The sequence below is a fragment of the Emys orbicularis genome, chromosome 8 (assembly GCF_028017835.1).
Source record: "Emys orbicularis isolate rEmyOrb1 chromosome 8, rEmyOrb1.hap1, whole genome shotgun sequence".
NCBI classification, from domain to species: domain Eukaryota; kingdom Metazoa; phylum Chordata; order Testudines; family Emydidae; genus Emys; species Emys orbicularis.
In genome coordinates, this window is record NC_088690.1 from 29,221,759 (window position 1) to 29,243,979 (window position 22,221).

A 22,221-nucleotide genomic window follows, 5' to 3' on the forward strand; every position below is an offset into this window, starting at 1 on the left:
TTGTAAGGCACTCAGATACTACACTAATGAGAGCCATACACATGCCTAGACAGATAAATCGGAGGAGCATACTTAGCTATCAGAGCTGATGATTTTGCCACATCTCTTCACAGATTAAATAATTCTGCGCACTGCATTTAACTCTTAAATTAATTATTTAATGACATTTCATAGCTACAGAATACCACTGACCAACTGGGCGGAGTGAGTGCCAAATTCTGGAAGCGTGGACGTGGCAAGAGACTTTTTTTTCAATTTCAGATCCTGCATTAGATTTTTCTGATGGTTCTTCTTGGATCATTTAAGGCCCTGTTAAACTATGCAATGAAACCTATATCAACTGGATCTTTTTTAAACACTATTGAAGCACAGTTCATGCTAACCTGGTTTACCTTGCCAGTGCAGAGTGGATATGACTATTTTGTGTTTGAGATAGTCTGTTAAATAGTCACAAATTTACTTTGACAAGGCAAACAAACTTTCATGTGTTTGAACAATGCTCAGAATTGTTCAGCTAAGAGCTTGATTGGCAGTGTATGGGTATCTATAGAGAGATTATAGTATAAATACATTTCTAGATTGAATTCTCACATATGACTGCTGAGTGTGCAATTAGCAACTAATTAGAAATCCTAATCCTCCTAATCCAATACATGAGTTCAGTGGCTATGGGATGCCCTTATAATGGTAATTTACTAAAGACAAAACACCAGGGTCAAACAGTGTTGGGATTCCCTCTGAGACTTTTTCCACTCAGCTTATCCAGAGCACCTTGTCCAGTTCTCAGAGAACACTTCATGGAATCTAAAAAACTCAGTTCAACTCCAGATTTCATCACTCGGGAATCTTTATTTGGCATTCAGCAAAGCTATGCTGAGTTGATCCTACTCAAGTTATAGGGTGTACCACACATCCAGAGTTACACAAAAAACATCTTCCTTTATACATTATACTGCATTTGCTATACATTGCATCACACGTTATTGGATTGGTTACTTTGCAAGAACCAATCCCTGTGAAGCATGCTCTGTCCATGCATTGTCCACACTCAACCTACTCTTTACCTCATCTCTACATTCCTAACTTATTTTGTCCATTGTTACCTTGTTCATAGTAAATGGTTCCCAGGGTATTCTCTCTCTTATCTTAGCTGGCTCAGACATTCTATCTTTTAAGCCTACTGTCCTATTTACTTACCTTATTTAGCACAAATGTTCTGTTTTCAGCATAATTATCTGTTTACCTCCCTAATTCTATCCACCAAGAAATGAGCCCTCCCTTCAGGTGTTGATTACTCTTGTCAGTCCAGGCCTCAGCTACAAACTATCATATGCATTCAGCTTACCCTTTCTCAGTTCTGTAAGGAAAAATAAATCCTGTAAGATTTAAACCAGTTAAAGATAAGCCTTTTATTGTACTAAGGAGTTATAGCTCCAACCGTGGCAGTGTGAGTTTTAGTAGTTTCATCATCTCGTGTATTTATTTTTTTTGGTAGGAATTTTTAATAAGTATTTATATTTCCCTGTCAGTTTTCACAGATCTTATATATTCAGTCTTCTTTTCTATAATTATGATTTTCCAAATCAGAATTAAAATTGCTGTCCTCATTCTTCAAAAAGATTTATTTGATTTCACCAGCGTAAGTGGGTACATACAAACCACCATTTGTGTGAATAAGTCAGGCTAGTATCCCCTCTCTACTGGAAAAATCAGTTATATTCTCAAAAATGGGGAGGCAAAATCTGATGCTAGCTTAAAATTTGGTTTTAAAAATTATTTGATGAAAGGGGACCCAGGAGTGTTGGAGAGACATCAGTTAGTAAAAACTAAATTAGCTTCTTAGTTCTTACAAAACCACTACTGTATGCTAAAAATTCAAAATAAAGAAATAAATAATCCAGAGACAGACAAGACCTAGAAAATTTCAGCCCAAGAAGTGAAAATTTGACAAAGTTATATGCCATTGGAAAAGGCCCTTTGAAATCAAAATGCATAAGCAACCTTAACTCCATCTGTCTCTAAGTGCTCCAACTGATATGTATAATTAGAAGTGTAGAATGACTCCACAGTTTTAATTTACATGAGCATTGTTCTCTTTACTTCACAAAGGGGGAGAAAAAACAAATGTAATCTATATTGTGGTGTTAATTTATGGGTGTGTTTTTTAGGTACGGTTCCCATCACACTTTAGTTCAGACCTGAAGGACCTACTAAGAAATTTACTCCAGGTAGACTTGACCAAACGATATGGAAATCTAAAGAATGGTGTAAATGACATAAAGAACCACAAGTGGTTTGCTACAACAGATTGGATTGCCATTTATCAGAGAAAGGTAAGGCACTTTCTCATCTAAATAATTAAAGTTATATGTATTTCTGATTTCATTAAGTAAAGTCAAAGTTGGGTATTGTAAATTGTATTATGAATGGAAAAGTTAGCAAATTTGACCCAGCAAATTCAGATGTTCTGAGAAAAGCATGATATTCCTTAGAATCCTGAGGAATGCATTAAATTACAAAGGACCAGTATACTTATCCTGGGCACCTCATGCACTTCCCTGCTCCCCTAATGCATGGTTCACACTCTACTCTAATTTCTTTCTTGCCCATCTTCAAAATGAGCTATTTCTTGCACCTCTAACTTCTACTTAATCCTTAACATATAATGGCTACTGAAATTGTCCCTCCCACTAAGAAACCTTTATGTTCTTTGCCTACTTCTTCTCAGAAACCAGCCTGTTCTTCAGCATGGAGATGCTCTGGTCTTAATCGAGGGATTTGTCTCCAGCCTCTGCTATTACGCACCCAGCCTCTGCTGTCACACACCTTTCCTCTGCTGTCTTCTTCTGAGGCAGAAGAGGATCTCGTTAATCTTGAATACATAGAAGATTTCTTATAAATTCTCCAATTGTTTTTCTAGCACTAGTGCAGTTCCATCAGTGGTAGCAATGTTGGGAGCCCTTCTAGTGGTTGGATGCAGGGCCGGATTTACACTTTACACGCCCCTAGGCACAGCATGTTCAGCGTCCCCGTCCCCTGTCCCGTCTCTCCCCCTGCCCACAGCATGTTTTCTTTAAAAAATGAAACTTTTAACCCACTTCTCACTTTTAGGTGCCCCTAGAACCCTGATGCCCCTAGGCACGTGCCTACTGTGCCTAATTGGAAATCTGGCCCTGGTTGGAGGTCAGCATTTTTACCATAGTGTTTTCTAGACCAGCTCAGTTTCTGAGCGGGTCAGAAAATGCTGGCAGCAAGCCTATGCTAGGGCTCCCACTATTGCTCCCAGTGTTGGAGTTGTACCAGAATGAGACCTTAAGAAAATTCTCATCACCGATACAACTGCTGAGAAGGCTGGTGGAAGGGGAAGATTTGGTTCCTGACAGAGTGTGAGTGAAGTAGGGTGGGACTTACTGCAGGCCCTGCCTCCCAGCAGCTCCCAGAGTCTGCTCCCCTCTGGCATAGTGCTACTTTTGTAGCATCACTAAGCACCTGGAAATTAGCCAGTTCCCAGATGACATACACGTAGGAAATGAACAGTTTCTTAGGTTAAACCAGTATTTTTCTGTCTTTTAAATAGGAAGTAGTAAAATTTTAAAATCTCATTGGTTTTGTTCTGAAAATTTTGAGAGCAGAAATAATTTATTTTGAGACATTTGTCATAAATGAGTTTTTACAGTCAAGTGACATACTTCAGTGAATATTAGTGTCTTATTCAAATGCTAACAGAGGTGTGAAAGTGCTGCTATAATAATAATTTTAAAAATTCTTTTAAAGGCCAAACCTAAAATCTAAAAATAGTTTATAAAAAGAAACTGGTTGTTTGGTTGCACAAATTGACAGAACAGTAGTTGTTGTAATCACTAATGTATTAATTACTATAAGACAGGGTACTATTAACACATCTTGCATTCTTTGTGTTAAATGGAGACATTTTAAGAAAAGATTTAACATTACAAAATTGTAATTCTCTCTTCTCTGTGTTTTTAAATGCCCATTTAGAACACAATTTATATGCAGTGGGGATTCCTCTGTGATTTTTTCCTATAATAATAAATTAAATATTTTAATATTTTGTTACCTATGCTTAACCTCACTATCCTATTGTTGTCGAAAACTTTTTTTATCAGAAGCAAGAAATATCACTACTTTATATTACCATTTGTAAAGGATTTGGAATACTAATGAAGAATGGTTTTGCAATTAATTATTATGGGAAATAAATATTATTAGAAGGCTAAAACAATAATAGTAGAGTACAATATTAATATTTCAGGGTGTATTGAAATCTAGAGATCAACTATTATGTTTGACGCCATCTTTTCACAGTCACTTGTTTTCACCAGTGCTTTCTTATAGTAAAGTCACTTGCCTAAACTGGACCTACTCTGCATAATGAAAAGATAGTTCCTTAGCAACTAAAATGGTATGAATAGTACTGTTGTGTTACACTTGTGCATAATACAGTCAGTTATTTAATATTTCAGATAAGATCAGAGCCTCTTGTTCTTGTTATGCATGCATAGGTATTTATTAAAACAGTGCCTGGTAATACGGCTTTAATTAAGGCTGAGCAGTATTTCCATTGCATATCCCTGTTCTCTTGTGAGCTCACCTTCAGAGATTTCCTCTGGTAGGGATCTGAGAATAATATTGTGAAAAATAACCCTGTATTGCAAGGGCAAGTAAACATCTCAGGCTTTTCATTTGAGCTAACAGGGGTTCCCAGGACAAATTTTTTGGGGGCAATCAGAGTGCGGCCACCAACTCTTGCTGGTGGCCACTCTCACACTTTTTCCTAAAATACTTAATTAGCTTTAAGAAAAACAATTAAATATGCACACATACACATCCAAATCATTGTAATTTATTGCTAGCTAGTAAGTCCGTTGTAGAAAAGTGATATTAACATACAAATATCACTTTTCACAGCAGACTTACTCAGCCCTGCCAAGCCTGGGGACAAATTAAGCCCTGGATGAGGGGCTAGGGGAAGTGGGGGGGGGCTAGAGCCTGAAGCCCCGCTGCCGGAGCCTAGGGCCTGCCACTGTGCAGCTGGAGCCTGGGACTGGAGCCAAAAGCCTGAGCCCCACCGCCCTTGGGAAGGTGGGGAACTCACTGGCTGCCTGCTCCTCCAGCATTGTGCCCCAGGTGTCTCCATAGGGGGGCAGGGCCCAACCCCTGCTGGCAGCCCCACAACCAACACCAAGGTGGTGCATCCAAGAGCAACAGGGAGAGGGAGGGGCTGTTACTCCCCACACACAAACAGAGCCCAAGGGGCTGTGGCTGCAGAAAAGCCCCTGGTTTTGATAAACGCTGCTTAAAATCCCAATTTTAGTCTGTTTGGTTTTTTTATTAGGGAATAATTTGGGAACAACTGGAAGGAGAATGAGGGTAATGGCAATAGGAACATATGGTTACATAGGTTAGGTATATATTCAGGCTGTTGAGCACCCACTTTTTCCTTCCTGCCTTGAGGGCAGGGATGTATGTTTGTATAAAGCCATGTGCAATGCGGCCCTGTTCCTATTTGTGGTTTCTAGCTTCACAAATCGTAGTGAGTATGACTGTGGTCCAGACATGCATATGTTTACATCAAAGGTGGCAGTACAGGAAAGGAAGCAGGTTCTGCAGAGCTGCTACTTCCCTCCATCCCAGTGCAGCTGTGGGGCAGGAAGTTAGAGCCTTCCTATGCTGCACTGGGTATAAACACTAGATAGTTTCCTCCCTCCCCAGCATAGCAGGGAGTCACTGTCTCCCTCCCAGGATGTTCCAAGTCAGTGCAGTAACATGCCACCCCTTGCACTATGCAGATCATAATGTCATGATCTAACACTAAATAATAATAGCTGATGTTTTCAGCTCGCAATCTCTTTAAATATTTGGCAGTCTGTCAGATTCACTGACACAAATTCCAGCAGGCAGATTTGTTGTGATCCTCAGAGACCCCTATGATTTGGGGTCTAAAATAAGATTAACCATTGCAAGGTTTAAAGCAACAAAAAATGGCAAAAACACTATTTGGCTACCAGTATGTTGCACAGGCACATTCTGGCTCTGACATAAAATGTTCGGAGGAAACATCACCATACAAAATCATAAAAAAACAGTATAAAAATTTACAAAAATGTTACTCTTCTCCATTAAATATAAGGATTTCACTATAGGAAAACATTGATACCAAAACTGTATAGGTATCTTTTGAGTTGTGTGATCTCACAAACCACTGCAGCTTTACTTTCTTGGTGGTTGTGAGATATCAGAATCCCTTGATGTCAACAAAGAATCCACCATAGTGGTCACCTATGCAATATTCCCTTTGTATAAAGCTGCATGATTTATTTTTGTCCTGCATACCTTCCCTCCATTCTGAAAGCCCTCACATTGCAGTGACAGTCCTTTGGGCCAAAGAAGATGGTTTCAACTCCCTTTGGAACTTGTCCACTTTGTTTCTAACATGGCCATAGGAGGATATCACATAATATACAAGTCTGCTGCTCTTGCCACTCCACAGGGAACAAACATAGGCCTTGATGTTCAGGACTGATTTACTTGATTCCCACATGGCAGCATGTTGTGCTTTTGCTAGGCCTCTGTGGTGCACTGTAATCATAGAAATGTTGAGCTGGAAGGGACCTCAGAAGGTCAGCTAGCATTCACTGTGAGGCAGAATTAAGTATACCTAAACTATCCTGACAGCTGTTTGTCTAACCTGTTCTTAAAAAAATAAAATGATGGCGATTCCTCAACCCCCCCTAAGCAATTTATTCCAGTGCTTACCTACCCTGACAGGAAGTTTTTCCTAGTATCCAACCTAAACCATCTCTGCTGCAATTTAAGTCCGTTGCTTCTTGTTCTATCTTCAGAGGTTAAAGAGAACAATTTTTCTACCTCCTCATTGTAACAGCCTTTTATGTACTTGAAAAGTGTTATCATGTTCCCCTCTCAGTCTTATCTTCTCCAGACTAAACAAACACAATTTGTTTTCAATCTTCCCTCATAGGTCTTTTTTTTTCTTTTTTCCCTTTTTTTTTTTTTTTAATCTTTGTTGCTCTTGTCTGGACTTTCTCCAATTTGTCCACATCTTTCCTGCAGTGTGGCGCCCAGAACTCGACCCAGTACTCCAATCAGCACAGAGTAGAGCGGAAAAATTACTTCTCATGTCTGTCTTACACCACTCCTGCTAATACATCCCGGAATTATGTTCGCTTTTTTATTATTATTATTATTATTATTATTATTTTGGCAACAGTGTTACACTGTTGACTCATATTTAGCTTGTGATCCATTGTGACTCCCGGATGCCTTTCTGCAGTACTCCTGCCTAGGCAGTCATTTCCAATTTTGTATGGGTGCAACTTCCTAAGTGTAGTACTTTGCATTTATCCTTATTGAAGTTCATTCTGTTCACTTCAGACCATTTCTCCAGGTTGTCCAGACACTAATTTTAATCCTATCCTCGAAAGCACTTGCAACTCCTCCCAGCTTGGTGTTGTCCGCAAACTTTATAAGTGTACACTCTATACCATTATCTAAATCATTGATGAAAATATTGAACAGAACTGGACCCAGAACTGATCCCTGCAGGACCCCACTCGATATGCCCTTCCATCTTGACTGTGAACCACTGATAACTACTCTCTGGGAACAGTTTTCCAACCAGTTATGCACCCGCTTTATAGTGGCTCCATCTAGGTTGTATTTCCCTAGTTCGTTTAGGTGAAGGTCTTGTGAGACCGTATCAAAAGCCATACTAAAGTCAAGATATACCACATCTACTGCTTGCCCCGCCCCATCCACAAGGCTTGTTACCCTGTCAAAGAAAGCTCTTGGGTTGGTTTGATACAGTTTGTTCTTGATAAATCCATGCTGACTTACTTATCACCTTATTATCTTCTAGGTGTTTGCAAACTGATTGCTTAATTATTTGCTCCATTTATCTTTCTGGGTACTGAAGTTAAGCTGACTGGTCTGTAATTCCCTGGGTTGTCCTTATTTCCCTTTTTATAGATTGGCATTATATTTGCCCTTTTCCAGTCCTTCAGAATCTCTCATGTCTTCCATGACTTTTCAAAGATAGTTGCTAATGGCTCAGATATCTCCTCTGTCTGCTCCTTGAGTATTCTAAGATGTATTTCATCAGGCCCTGGTAACCTGAAGACATCTAACTTGTCTAACTAATTTTTAACTTGTTCTTTCCTATTTTAGCCTCTGATCCTTTCTCATTTTCACTGGCTTTCATTAAGTTTGATGTCCAATTGCTACTACATTTTTTGGTGAAAACTGAAACAAAAAAGTCATTTGGCACTTCTGCCATTTCCACATTTTATGTTATTCCCTCCTCCCTCCCCTCCCCGCCCCCCAATTGAGTACCAGGCCTACCGTGTTCTTAGTCTTCCTCTGGCTTCTGATGTATTTGTAGGATGTTTTTTTGTTACCTTTTATGTCTCTAACTAATTTAATCTTATTTTGTGCCGTGGCCTTTCTAATTTTGTCCCTACATCCTTGTGTTATTTGCTTATACTCATCCTTTGTAATTTGACCTAGTTTCCACTTTTTGTAGAACTCTTTTTGAGTGTCAGATCATTGAAGATCTCCTGGTTAAGACAGGATGGTGCCTTGCCATGCTTCCTATCTTTCCTATGTAGTGGGATAGTTTGCTCTTTTGCTCTTAATAATGGCTCTTTGAAAAACTGCCTGCTCTCTTGAACTGCTTTTCCCCTTAGACTTGCTTCTCATGGGATCTTACCTACCAACTCCCTGAGTTTGCTAAGGTCTGCCTTCTTGAAATCCATTATCTTTATTGTGCTGTTTTCCCTCCTACCATTCCTTAGAATCATGAACTCAATCATTTCATGATCACTGATCCAAAGTGCCTTCCACTTTCAAATTCTCAACTAGTTCCTCCCTATTTGTCAAACTCAAATCTAGAACAGCCTCTCCCCTAGTAGCTTTCTCCACCTTCTGACATAAAAAAATTGTCTCAAATACATTCCAAGAACTTACTGGATAATCTGTGCCCCGCTGTGTTGTTTTTTCAACAGATGTTTGGTTTTGATCACTGTCCTCTTTATAACAACCTTTACCTATTTGAAGACTGTTATCATGCCCTCCCTCTCTCATGCCCTCCCTAGACTAAACATGCTCAGTTCTTTCAAACTTCCCTCATAAATCATATTTTCTAACCTCAAATATACCTCTTTCTAATATCCATCTTTAATGCTCTTCGTTCACAAGAGGCAGTAATATGTCTTTTGGAGCATCTGCAAAAAGGAGCTGATTAATGAACTTACCCAGATGAGGTGAATCTGCTCATTCATTTCAATTTTACTCTTAGAATTAACTGTAGGGAAAATTACAGCGGAGTCTCTGAGCTTATTTATATTGAATAGTGTGAATAATATCTTTGGAAGGAATAGAAACAACCTTGTTTTTTTTGTTTTTGTTTTTTTTTAAACAGTGTAGTCTGACCTATCTAACTGTTAAACCCAACCAATTACCGTATATACTCGTTCATTAGCCCATTCGTTTATAAGCCAACCGCCCAAGATGGTTAGGTAAAAATAGCAAAAACTGTATGACTCTTTCATAAGCCGACCCTATATTTCAGGGGTTGGCAAACTTTGGCTCCTGGCCTGCTAGGGTAAGCCGCTAGGGGACCTGGACGTTTTGTTTACCTGGAGCATTCACAAGCACAGAGCCCCTCAGCTCCCAGTGTCCGCGGTTCGCCGTTCCCAGCCAGTGGGAGCTGCAGGAACTGGCGTGCCACTTCCTGCAGCTCCCATTGGCTGGGAACGGCGAACTGCAGACACTGGGAGCTGAGGGGCTCTATGCCTGCAGACGTTCCAGGTAAACAAACAACAATGTATTAGATATTCAATTCAATGATTCCATAGAGTTTAAAATCATCAAATTTTGGTGTAGGCCCATTTATAAGCCGACCCCCGCTCTTTGATGCGTTACTTTTTTACCAGAAATATTCGGCTTACGAACAAGTATATACGGTACTTCATCTAATCACAGGAGTCAGCCTTTTGAGACATGCTAAAGCTAAACTGCTGTGAGTGTGTCATGGAGATGACATCATTGTTCTCCTCATAAAAATAACTACAGCTAAGGAGTTCCTTGGATTTTTTTTAATCTTTCAGTACCCCTTCATAAAAATAACTACAGCTAAGGAGTTCCTTGGATTTTTTTTAATCTTTCAGTACCCCTTCATATCATTGATTATGTCCCAATTCTAGGACTGGATGGATGGGCTCTCGCTTCTCATTTAAACAGACTTTTTTCATCTTCGGGAGATCTCTGAATAATGTGGAACAATTGTCATGAGGGGTCCTGAAAGTTATATTTGAGCAACATGTATGTGAAGCTGCTGGGGGAGATGGTGAAAAGATGTGGATTTTGAGCCGGTATATATGCTGATGATTCACAATACTGTTTCTAAGATATTTAAGTTTTTACATTTTATGTCTATGTATATTGTGTAGATAGTAGAGTTTTAATCATAAATTGTAAACCTAGGTCTTTTAATGTATTTATGGTTGTTTTACATGATAATATTTCACCTGTCCTGTTTATGTAACCCTTTAAAAATCAGCAAAAGGGTTATATAAATAAAATTTATTATGAAACAAAAGGCAAAAAACTATTATGTACATAGTTTAGTCCTATTCAGTGTCTACTCGGCGCTTCTTGGCTTGTCTCTTGTATTCATTAAATGGAGCATCTCTTGTCACTGTCCAGCAATAGTCTGCAAGCATTGATGGGCTTCATTTGCCCTGATAGCGTTTCTCCATTGTTGCAATGTGCTGGTGAAATCGCTCGCCGTGCTCGTCGCTCACTGCTCCGCAGTTCGGTGGAAAAAAATCTAGATGAGAGTACATTTTTTGCATCTTTAGTGACATGTTGCAACCAAGGCCTTTGTATGCCTTGAGGAGGTTTTCCACCAACAACCTGTAGTTGTCTGCCTTGTTGTTTCCGAGAAAATTTATTGCCACTAACTGGAAGGCTTTCCATGCCGTCTTTTCCTTGCCACGCAGTGCATGGTCAAATGCATCATCTCGAAGAAGTTCACGAATCTGAGGACCAACAAAGACACCTTCCTTTATCTTAGCTTCACTTAACCTTGGAAATTTTCCACGGAGGTACTTGAAAGCTGCTTGTGTTTTGTCAATGGCCTTGACAAAGTTCTTCATCAGACCCAGCTTGATGTGTAAGGGTGGTAACAAAATCTTCCTTGATTCAACAAGTGGTGGATGCTGAACACTTTTCCTCCCAGGCTCCAATGACTGTCGGAGTGGCCAATCTTTCTTGATGTAGTGGGAATCTCTTGCACGACTATCCCATTCGCAGAGAAAACAGCAGTACTTTGTGTATCCAGTCTGCAGACCAAGCAAGAGAGCAACAACCTTCAAATCGCCACAAAGCTGCCATTGATGTAAGTCATAGTTTATGCACCTCAAAAGTTGTTTCATGTTGTCACAGGTTTCCTTCATATGGACTGCATGACCAACTGGAATTGATGGCAAAACATTGCCATTATGCAGTAAAACAGCTTTAAGACTCGTCTTCGATGAATCAATGAAGAGTCTCCACTCATCTGGATCGTGAACGATGTTGAGGGCTGCCATCACACCATCGATGTTGTTGCAGGCAACAAGATCACCTTCCATGAAGAAGAATGGGACAAGATCCTTTTGACGGTCACGGAACATGGAAACCCTAACATCACCTGCCAGGAGATTCCACTGCTGTAGTCTGGAGCCCAACAGCTCTGCCTTACTCTTGGGTAGTTCCAAATCCCTGACAAGGTCATTCAGTTCACCTTGTGTTATGAGGTGTGGTTCAGAGGCAGGGTCGGCTCTGGCTCTTTTGCCGCCCTAGGCAAAAAAGCCACCCCCGCGCGCCCCCCCCCTCAGCGCGGCAGGGGAGGGCGCCGAGCCCGGCCGCGGGCCCGCAATCCCCGACCGGCCGGAGCGCCGGGGGGAGGGCGGAGAGCCCACCGCGGGCCCGCAATCCCCGACCGGCCGGAGCGCCGGGGGGAGGGCGGCAAGCCCGGCCGCGGCTCTCCGCTCTCCCCGACCAGCCGGAGCGCCGGGGAGGGGGGCGGTGAGCCCGGCCGCGGCTCTCCGCTCTCCCCGACCGGCCGGAGCGCCGGGGGGAGGGCGGCGAGCCCAGCCGCGGCTCTCCGCTCTCCCCGACCGGCCGGAGCGCCGGGGGGAGGGCGGCGAGCCCGGCCGGGGCCCCGCTCTCCCCGACCGGCCGGAGCGCTGGGGGGAGGGCGGCGAGCCCGGCCGCGGCTCTCCGCTCTCCCCGACCAGCCGGAGCGCCGGGGAGGGGGGCGGTGAGCCCGGCCGCGGCTCTCCGCTCTCCCCGACCGGCCGGAGCGCCGGGGGGAGGGCGGCGAGCCCAGCCGCGGCTCTCCGCTCTCCCCGACCGGCCGGAGCGCCGGGGGGAGGGCGGCGAGCCCGGCCGGGGCCCCGCTCTCCCCGACCGGCCGGAGCGCTGGGGGGAGGGCGGCGAGCCCGGCCGGGGCCCCGCTCTCCCCGACCGGCCGGAGCGCTGGGGGGAGGGCGGCGAGCCCGGTCGCGGCCCCGCTCTCGGGCCGGAGCGCCCCGCCGCGCTGCCCCCCTCCAGGCGCCGCCCCAAGCACATGCTTGGTGGGCTGGTGCCTGGAGCCGGCCCTGTTCAGAGGAGGAGGATGGGAGAAAATGTGGGTCCTGTGACATTAATGGTTCAGGACCAGAGAAGTTTCATCCTCTTCCTCGTCTGACTCAAGTGAGAATGATTCTGGTGCATCAGGAACCGGCAGTCCTTCTCCGTGGGGTACTGGGCGTATAGCTGATGGAATGTTGGATAATGCACAGTCCATTTTTTCTTCTTTGACACACCTTTCCCAACTGGAGGCACCATGCAGAAGTAACAATTGCTGGTATGATCTGTTGGCTCTCTCCAAATCATTGGCACTGCAGAAGGCATAGATTTCCTTTTCCCGTTCAACCACTGGCGAAGATTTGTTGCACAAGTGTTGCAGCTTGTGTGTGGGGCCCACCTCTTGTCCTGATCTCCAATTTTGCAGCCAAAATAAAGGTGATAGGCTTTCTTAACCATAGTGGTTATACTGCGCTTTTGTGATGCAAAAGTCACTTCACCACAAACATAGCAGAAGTTATCTGCACTGTTCACACAAGTACGAGGCATCTCTGCTCACTTTGGCTAAACAGAAATGTGTCCCTTTGCAAAATCAAACACTGACAAATAAGAGAGCACGACACTGTATGATTTCTAGAGCTGATATAGGGCAATTTGTTCAGCAGAGTGATGTAAGCTTCGTTATGATTGCATCATCCATGACTTCTAGGAATAACATGATGCAATTCATATCATGTATGACGCAATACCAGCTTCAGATTGCATCATTCATTGTTTTGCCTAAAAAGCAAGTACTGTCCAAACCCAGTCATAGATTTATTCATAGATCCAGTCAAAGATGTATTTTAGTCATTTCTGGTTTAAATTGAGATCCCTTCCCTTTATAACTCACTTATCCAACGCCATTCCCAAGTCAAGGGTCGTATATACTGACCCAATAGCATATCTTGAAAACTAAAGCCAATCAACAATTTTAAGCATCATTTTCGTTCTCAGTGACCCAGAATTAGTAAAGTTTGACTACATTTATTTCAGAAGCATTTTGGCTGTAGAGCAGTGTTATTGGATATTGCCCAGTCTTTTGGATGGATTTTTTTAATCTGGGAGGTTTGGATCCCAAATTGTCCCGGGACTCCTAGGTAGTGCTGCTAGCCAGGAGTCCTTTTTTCCATCTCTTCGACCATTATGATAGATTCTCTTGCATGCAGCCCTCACTGCATAATCTCTACCTTTATCATCTCCAGGAAGCAGAATATTCTCAACAGGGAATTCATTTTCCCTTGTTGTCTGTTGGAATCTGAGTTTTTTGATCTTCCAAGTGCAGCATAATAAATAGCTGTATTTGCTTAGGCTTTTGTCTGAGATGGTGGCTGAGAAGGGTGGTAATCTTTCTCTGGACGAAAGTAATTTTTGTTGGACGTCTGTCAATAAGTGATATGATGTTTTTAAATTTCTATGCATACATCTAGACGCTTCTTGATATGTTCATTTTAGAAAGCCCTAAGTAAATGTGATAATGGATTATATTGGGTAAAGTTATTCTGATTAAGCTTTCTCACTTGCCAGTGATAAAGTGCTGGTGGAGGATCAAGGTTTTTTTATGCTTGTTACCATATCAGTAAATCTAAAAGGTAGATTTTTACTTGTCTGCTCTTTTAAACTGACATCTTACATGTTTTTTCTCTCAAATATAGGTAGAAGCTCCATTTATACCAAAGTGCAGAGGACCTGGAGATACCAGCAACTTTGATGACTATGAAGAAGAAGATATTCGTGTGTCTCTAACAGAGAAATGTGCAAAAGAATTTGCTGATTTTTAGTATGTGTAAGAAGACAAGATGACATCAGGACTTACATTGGGATCTTTGCACTCTATTAACTGATGAGGTGAAGCTGAGACAGTCATATGTCAAAACAGTTACCTAGTTACTTCATTCCACAAAGCTGACTGAGGTCTTTATTGCCATCTTCCATGTGTGCAGTTTGCACCAACCCTTATAACTAGGCACAATTAAGCAAGCACTGTTTTGCTGTATCACAGAATACTAGACCACTTTCCTACTTATCTTTGGTTTCTGTCGTTTCATTTGATTCTGTGTAATGTTCAGTTCCCCCTTTTAAAATGAAGTAGTTTTTTACCCAAGAATGCTCCATTTTATTTTGAATAATGTATTTATGTGAGTGAAATGGAAGGTGTTGCGGCTACTGTGATTTAGACTGAAGTGAAAGATAAGTGTTGCTTCTAGTCTGTGCCAGCCAATACTTCTTGTCTGTCTTGTATCTGAGACTACAGTTGATTCTATATATATATATTTTTGGTAGCTCAGACTAAATCTAGCCAACATTTTTAGCATTTTTGAAGGTAGTATTTATCGCCACATAAGTCTATACTAAATTAACTTTAAAACATTACTTCTTGGAGCTTGACCAAAATTAGCATAAATTGGACAGCTTAATTAGGGGACAGTAGCTAGACCCCGTGTCTTGGTTTTCTACATACCTGCAGTTCTCTTCACTGCCTCCTTCCTTTGTATTCCTCAGCTGGGCAGTAGGTAAATATGCCATAACCTGACTGTGCCATGGGAAGTACGCAATCTCATTGAGCAGGAACAGTTCCACCGGGTCCCAGACCATATTTAACCAAGTAAATTACCAGCATTTCAGTCGGTAGGTATTAAATGGGTTTTTAACACCATAAACCCTAAACTCTTAAAAGAAGTTTTGGTCAGTATTGTAACAGAATATGGCTAACTAAAAAAAAAGTCAATGTTGTGTCTCCTAAAGTATTCCTAGTGTAATACCCTTTTTTTTAACTTAAGGCATTGGTTTAAAAAACAAAATCAAAAAGTGCTCTGCCATTAGCTTTGAGGAAACAAGTGGGTTTAGCAAATCCGAAGTAATATGGATGCATTGCTAGTTGAATATAGTTGTTTTGTTTTGTTAGCTGTTAAAATAAAAGAGGTTATTGCCAAGTTTTTATTCTGGTATACTATATTAGTAAACTGAGGATGGAGAACTGCTATGATCATTTGATTTTTAATTACAGTGCTTCATTCATGTGTAAAAGAGACATAGTTAAAAACCGCCACAGTTGTTTTCTTAGTTACGTGGTGTCTTCATTTCTAACCTACTTCCTTTCAATGAAACAGAATGTATGATCACACAGATGTAAGAATTTGGGCTTGTATACTCTCACCAACTGACTTAAGATACTGCTGCCATGTACTAGCTTTTGGCACTTTTACACATTTATTTCAGTGTTTATTAATAAGCAGTCGCTCAGCACATTATTTTTTGCTTTTAAACTTATCCATACTATTTTTATTTGTACACTTGATTCTGGATATCTCAGTGACCTGTCTTTAAAACAGCACATCTAAACAGTTTAAAATAAACTAGGCTCATATTTTATGATCAATTTACATGCATACAAGGATGACTCGTTTTTATTAAAACTGATCTATATTGATACATAGCTATTGTATTTGTTTGAATGTCAGTGCAGATGAACCATTGACATTACATCCTTTTAATCTGTATGACACTCCTTTAAGAAAAGCCTTTGTAGACATTTTACAAACCAGTATGAGCTGTACCATCCAACATTCTGTATGTCTTTAGGTTGTCAAGCATTTTTGCACAACGTCATTAGGAGGTTGACACTGATTGCAGCCTTTGTCCACCCATATTTACATATGTACAAGAAAAGTATAAGATACTTTGCTGTAGCAAATTTTATGTAATAAAAATATATCATCACATTAATAAATTAAAGAAAAACTCTTTGTATAAAAAATGTTAAAATCTTTTGTATTTCATTTAGACTGAGGACATGCTGTTGTATGCTAGCTGTATGCGATAAATTCTACAGTAACTTTGTTGTCGTTTATGAACTTTAAAAGATTTTAATAAATGCTGGAGATCACAGTTTGATTGTTTATTATTTTAATTTTCAGTCATTTATAACCTAATACGGTTCAGAGATTTTCTATTCTGTGAAATACAGTGATCATTCACCCTGGGTGTACAGTAAAACAAAGGAATCTAGGGCATTGATTCTAACATGTCTATTTGATATCCAGATTAAACTCTAGATGGGCGTAAATTGAAGCGGCCTCTTAATAATTCCATGATGATATGCTATTTCTGAATTGTATCAACAAGCGGCTAACTATGGGAAGTAAAATAAATTTCCAACATGGCATAATAAACATCAGTACGGAAATGAGATTTTATTTGGGGGTGTGAGGGGAGAGAAGGAGCATAGTTTCCATGGCATTAGTGAGTACATTTGACAATGTGAATATTATGCAATCCTCTCCTTTAAACACAACCATAAAAATATAACCACAAGACTATCACAATACTTGGGTTTAATTTCAAAAATCTCTTTTTACCATATGAAAAATTGTATATCTAAAAATAAAGGCTTGTTAATTTTACACAATTGCAGAGTTAAGTGTTGAACTATAAGGTAATTTTGAACTGTACTCTAGTTATATGCAATTTCATTTCCAACCTAAAGGATTGTATCTCATTAAGTAAATTGCTTTTTTATTCTCTTGTCAGTGGCATTAAACCCCTTATTTTTAAATAGTGTTGAAAATATTTTACTTTTTTTTGCAAATTATTAGATGTACTGCAATAGTGTGAAATATAGTAAACATTTATATACAAAAGTGCAAATTATCTATAACACTGCATGAAATATTGTGCTGTTTCTTTTTGAACCAGAATGTTGTATATTAATTAATTGTACCACATCACATACATGGTTTCTTAAAATTGAATTTACTAATAGCAGGGAAAGACTCTGAGTAATGTACTGAACATACCAGGTTGGGCCTATTAAATTCCACACTAAAGTTGGGTGTTTTGAAGAGGATGGTACTGGTTGAAGGCACTGCCAGAAGACAATGAAGGTTGGATTTTTTAAAACAGAGAGAGACCAAGCTGGTCATTTAAATGCAAATAATTTTCCATATTTATCATCTCACGTTTATTCCTTCTTTTTAATTTAAAATAATTCTCTTATGAAATAATCTCTGTGGATTCTTGTTGTACAGACTGTGTGCCTTATAAGCCATGAAACTATTGATAAAAGTAAAAACTGTTATGGAAGCTGGCTATCATTTATCCACAGGGTATTCTGCAATTCATGTTTTAAAAGGCACTGCTGTCTGTCTGCACCTCGGCTCCTTTTTTCACATTGTTGTGGTCACAGAACTTGAAAAAGCTTATTTTATGCTGCTATAGGCCTATTGACTTTGGTTTTGTATTTGTTAGTTTCCTAGTATAAACACCGTTTTACAGTTTAAAGATTTTTGTTTGTGCTTTTTTTAGACAAATTTGTTGCAGTCTTCTAGATCACGTGTCTTATGCTTCTCCTGCATTGTGTTGAATGAACACAGCCTGTCAAGCAGCAGATTAGAAGATGTCATCCTAATCAGGAAATGACTCCTATAATTTTTTACCATTTAGGAAGGGACTGTTTGCCATCAACCTTGGGACAGTCACTTTTTACTGCCAGGTTCCAAAGATTATAGAATGAGGCTATGCTTTTCAGTTGCCAAACTGAATTCCCCTTTCTCATCTCTTATTAAGGGAAACCACCTTCCATAAGAAACTGCTAAAGGACGTACAGGTGGGAATCTTTAGAGTTGGTCTGGCAGGGATAATATGGAAGTTCCCTTACTTGGACAGCTGGCTCAATTGGGTCAAGGTGTGATCTAGTTTCTCAAGATAACTTTCCTCTCTGTCACTTTTTGAGGTTGAGGGTGAATGAGTAAAAAGCTGTGTTGAATCTGAGAGCTCCTGTGCTAACATTTACACGGGTTTCTGCAGACTCTAGAAGGGCTTGTCTGCTTCAAAGAAATTTGTAGATCTATTTAGGGCAATCATCCTTGCATCATCAGGACTCTGCACTCCAATCAAATTCTGCGTAAGGGTGCTAGACCGGGTGGCTACTTACACTTTCCTGTGAAGTCATGCAAATGATAACATGGATCTATTTCAATGCTCGTACAATTCAGTTTTAAACATTTGTTATGCTTATATAAAAAGCACAAGATCTTTTTATAGGGGAAAAGGGAACACGCCGCATTTATTGAGAATACAGCAATTAGCATATGCTTTTCAGTCACACACACACACACACACACACACACACACACACACACACACACACACACACACACAATGCACCCAGTCCTGCCAATCGATGTTATAGTTACCAGTCCAGAGTCTGCATCAATCTAGTGGCCAGCCAGATTGGTCGCAGAGGGGAGCCGGGCTCTGTCGGTCACGATCCGATGCTCCTGGAGTTGTTGGCAAGACGAACCCAAAGCCCCATGAAGCCTCTGTTGAAGTCTATAGACTTTGCTGTGTCAGTTTATGATCAGTTACTCCTCAGTGGGTGTTATCTTTTGATGGCCCAAAACACCTCCGGGAGGGTCAGTCTGTCTGGTTTCGATCTAATTAATTATCTTGTGTTTTAAGGGTGCTAGCCTTCACCTCAGGGTCATCAATCTGCCCCTCTTCAACCATGGATGCGTGTTTATGGTTCTCTGGCGTCTTTAAGTCTCTTCAGTCTCTTCACTCCTCCTCCCTTGGCCATCTGGCTTCAACAATGGCCTTCACACCTTTATCTTTGCCTGATGCATGCATTCCTCATTCTCACAAACAGTTCTTTACAGAGACCTTCAAAAGGTAACACATAGCAGTGTTTTATGTTGAACAAGAAAGGCATCGTAAATTAGGCCTTACTAAATCTTGCAACTATCTTTTCCTACATTGGGGCCTAGGCCTTCGAAATTCCTCTAATCTAATTAACATAGACACAGACAAGATCCTGTCTGTTACTTGCAAGGCATGAATAAAATGGCTAATATTAGTATCCACTATCCTATTCATTTATTCTAATACCTTAATTCTTACTATAAAACATACACTGTATATAGCCAAAACATAACTAATTATATAGCCCAGTATCCCCGGTACAGCACATTGGTGACTCTCAGTCTGGACATGGTTCTGTGATCTGAGGCGGTCAAGACATCACTCCTGAGGTGGACCAGTACAAAACCCTTTCTTTTTGGATTGTAGAGGTGACATGTTTGTGGTACTCATTCGAGTCAGCTTGTGACCCATGAAATGTGTAAGCAGAAAGAGACTCAGTTACTTCCACACACACGAAGCCACCCCTTACTGTTAAGGGGTTTGTTAGAGATCTGTTAGAGGTTTTGGTTGTAAGGTTTGTCCTAAAAGCATTCCTCCTTGTAGTCAGAGCAAGATGGTGCAGATTGCCCCTGTGTTATCTGTGAAAATCTAGTATCTGATTTGCCACGTTTGGCCTCTATTTCCCCTGTCGTATCACAAAGTAACCTGACTGAGAATGGTGCATCCAGAACAATGACTCTTTTGGCTTTGCGTGTGGCAGAAGTGAAGAACACTTGGCCCAATAGTACAAGATGAGTGAGTGCAGACCAGTTAGAATGGTTTCTCAAGGACAGTGACATCTTCAATCTTTGTCAAATGGAAACATCCAGCTGTTGTTCTGCTTGCAAGAAATCTAAACACACAAGTCCTGAGGTCTATTCATGAGCACACTGGAGTCCAAACTCAGTCACAGATGCTTTTCTTCTTCACTGGGAGATACGGTTATAGTTACATCTCTTCATTTCCTTTGCTTCCAAGGTACTGTAGAAGATTTGACAAGGCACATCTTGAGATACATTTGGGCGACCAAAGGGAAGACGAACATTCAATTCGGTAGTGTTTGTGGGTCTAATGCGATAGCTTTTGAAGACCACATCTGATCAATTCAAAAATTTCAGGGAACATTTTAGGCATCACTGGGAAGAACCCTAATGATTTTGGTGACAGTCAGAAAACCAGAACACCAGAAATGCCTGATTTCCACACAGTACCATTTGACGCTGCAGGCAGAGGAGCATTCTGACATCACAAGGTCTGCTGAGAAGGAGATCTAGTGGGAAGAGATGGGATCCAGCTGACCAAGAAGAGGAAGAGCATCTTTGTGTATAAACTCACCAACCTAGTGAGGAGGGCTTTAAACTGTGTTCAAAGGGGCATATGACAAAAGTCCACAAGTAGGTATTAAAAAAAAAAAAAAAAAGTGACCTTAACAGAGGACTAGATGTTAGGAGGAGGGGGCATGGAAAATTACAATGGGTCATTGGAGCAACAAGAGGGGAATCTCTGTTCATAGAGATGTCTATAAAATGCAACAAGTACGGGGAATAAACAGGAAGAACTGGAAGTATTAGTACGCAAGCTAAATTATAAGTTAATTGTCAACGCAGAGGTTTGGTGAGACAAATCTTGTTAGTGAAATATTGACATAACCAGGAGTAACTTGTTCAGGGAAGGACAGGAAAGGGGGATGGGGAAAGGAAGGAGGTGTTGTATTATACACCAAGAATATTAGCACTTGTTCTGAGGTAGAGGACAGGAAGACAAGTTGAAAGTCTCTGAGAAAGGATGAAGGGGCGGGAGTAGGGGGAAGAGGCAGGGATTTCAGTGTAATGATGCCAGTAATATTGACTAGATCCTTATTTGAAGTATTCTCAGTTTCTCAGGTTGATTTTTTTAATTCTCTAGGCTTCCTTTCACCCAAATCTAAAATGTGTTTGTGAATTTGACAAGCTATTTTTATTTTATGTTCATCTTTGCTGCCGCTAACAGTTATGAGATTTTTAACTCTGTCAGCTTTCTGTTCCACTGATATAGATAGATTGGCCTCAGCCCCTCGTAGCACAGGGCTGCCATATAGTTATTAACGACTAGCATTGGAAAATAGGATTTCTCCACAGAAAACTTTGACTTTTCATTTGAAAAAAGAGGAAGTGAGAAAAGAAAACTGCCAAAGACCAACATTTTGGGAAACTGCTGACACTGGAAATCTTTTGGCCCCATACTGATGGGTTGTTGTTGTTTTTTCCAATTTTCAGCTACAAAAAATTTTGGTTTTCCAGTGGGAAAAAATCAAATATTTTCAAGGAAAGCTGAAATGTTCAGAGCACATTTTCATTTAGTCAAAAATTCAATTTTTCATTAAAAAATTTTAGTAAATTCTGACCAGTCCTATTACTGACCTCTAGCTGTTGTTTCTCAACTTTGTCATTTCCTGCACTTTTAGTGGATGAAGGGTTCTTATTTATTTAATAGCTCTACAGTTATTTCAGAACTATGCAGTGCAGATGATAGAGGATATTGTTAGCCAATTGGGGAACAGGGATTTGCATATTCACTGTCTGGTTATTTCTCAGGTTTATGGTGAATTATGCAAGTCTCTCCTTTCGGGCCACTCCTATAAAATCTCACCATGTGTGTGCCTCCAATAAACATGAGTGCCTCAACCTCCAGCCCCTTCTAAACTTGTCTCCTAAAATGAATCCAGGTATTAAATGCAATTGCTTTTAAGAGTTGCTCTTAATCTGAGACGAATCCTGAACCATTTAAATCAGTAATAGTTTTGCTATTGACTTCATTGGAAACAGAATTGAACTTTCTTTGGGGAGCAGGGAAGAGCTTGGGTGGAGAAGAAAA

General features: G+C 40.6%; 1 protein-coding gene across 1 annotated transcript in view; it reads left to right on the forward strand.

Moving 5' to 3' along the window:
* Window positions 1-16,412, forward strand: part of PRKACB (protein kinase cAMP-activated catalytic subunit beta) — a 65,264-nt gene extending 48,852 nt beyond the window's left edge. The window contains exons 9-10 of the mRNA XM_065410137.1: window positions 2,169-2,333; window positions 14,346-16,412. Coding sequence (XP_065266209.1) covers window positions 2,169-2,333; window positions 14,346-14,471 — 291 coding nt within the window. The 3' untranslated portion in view covers window positions 14,472-16,412. The remainder of the gene's footprint in view (window positions 1-2,168; window positions 2,334-14,345) is intronic.
* The last annotated feature ends 5,809 nt before the right edge of the window (window positions 16,413-22,221 follow it).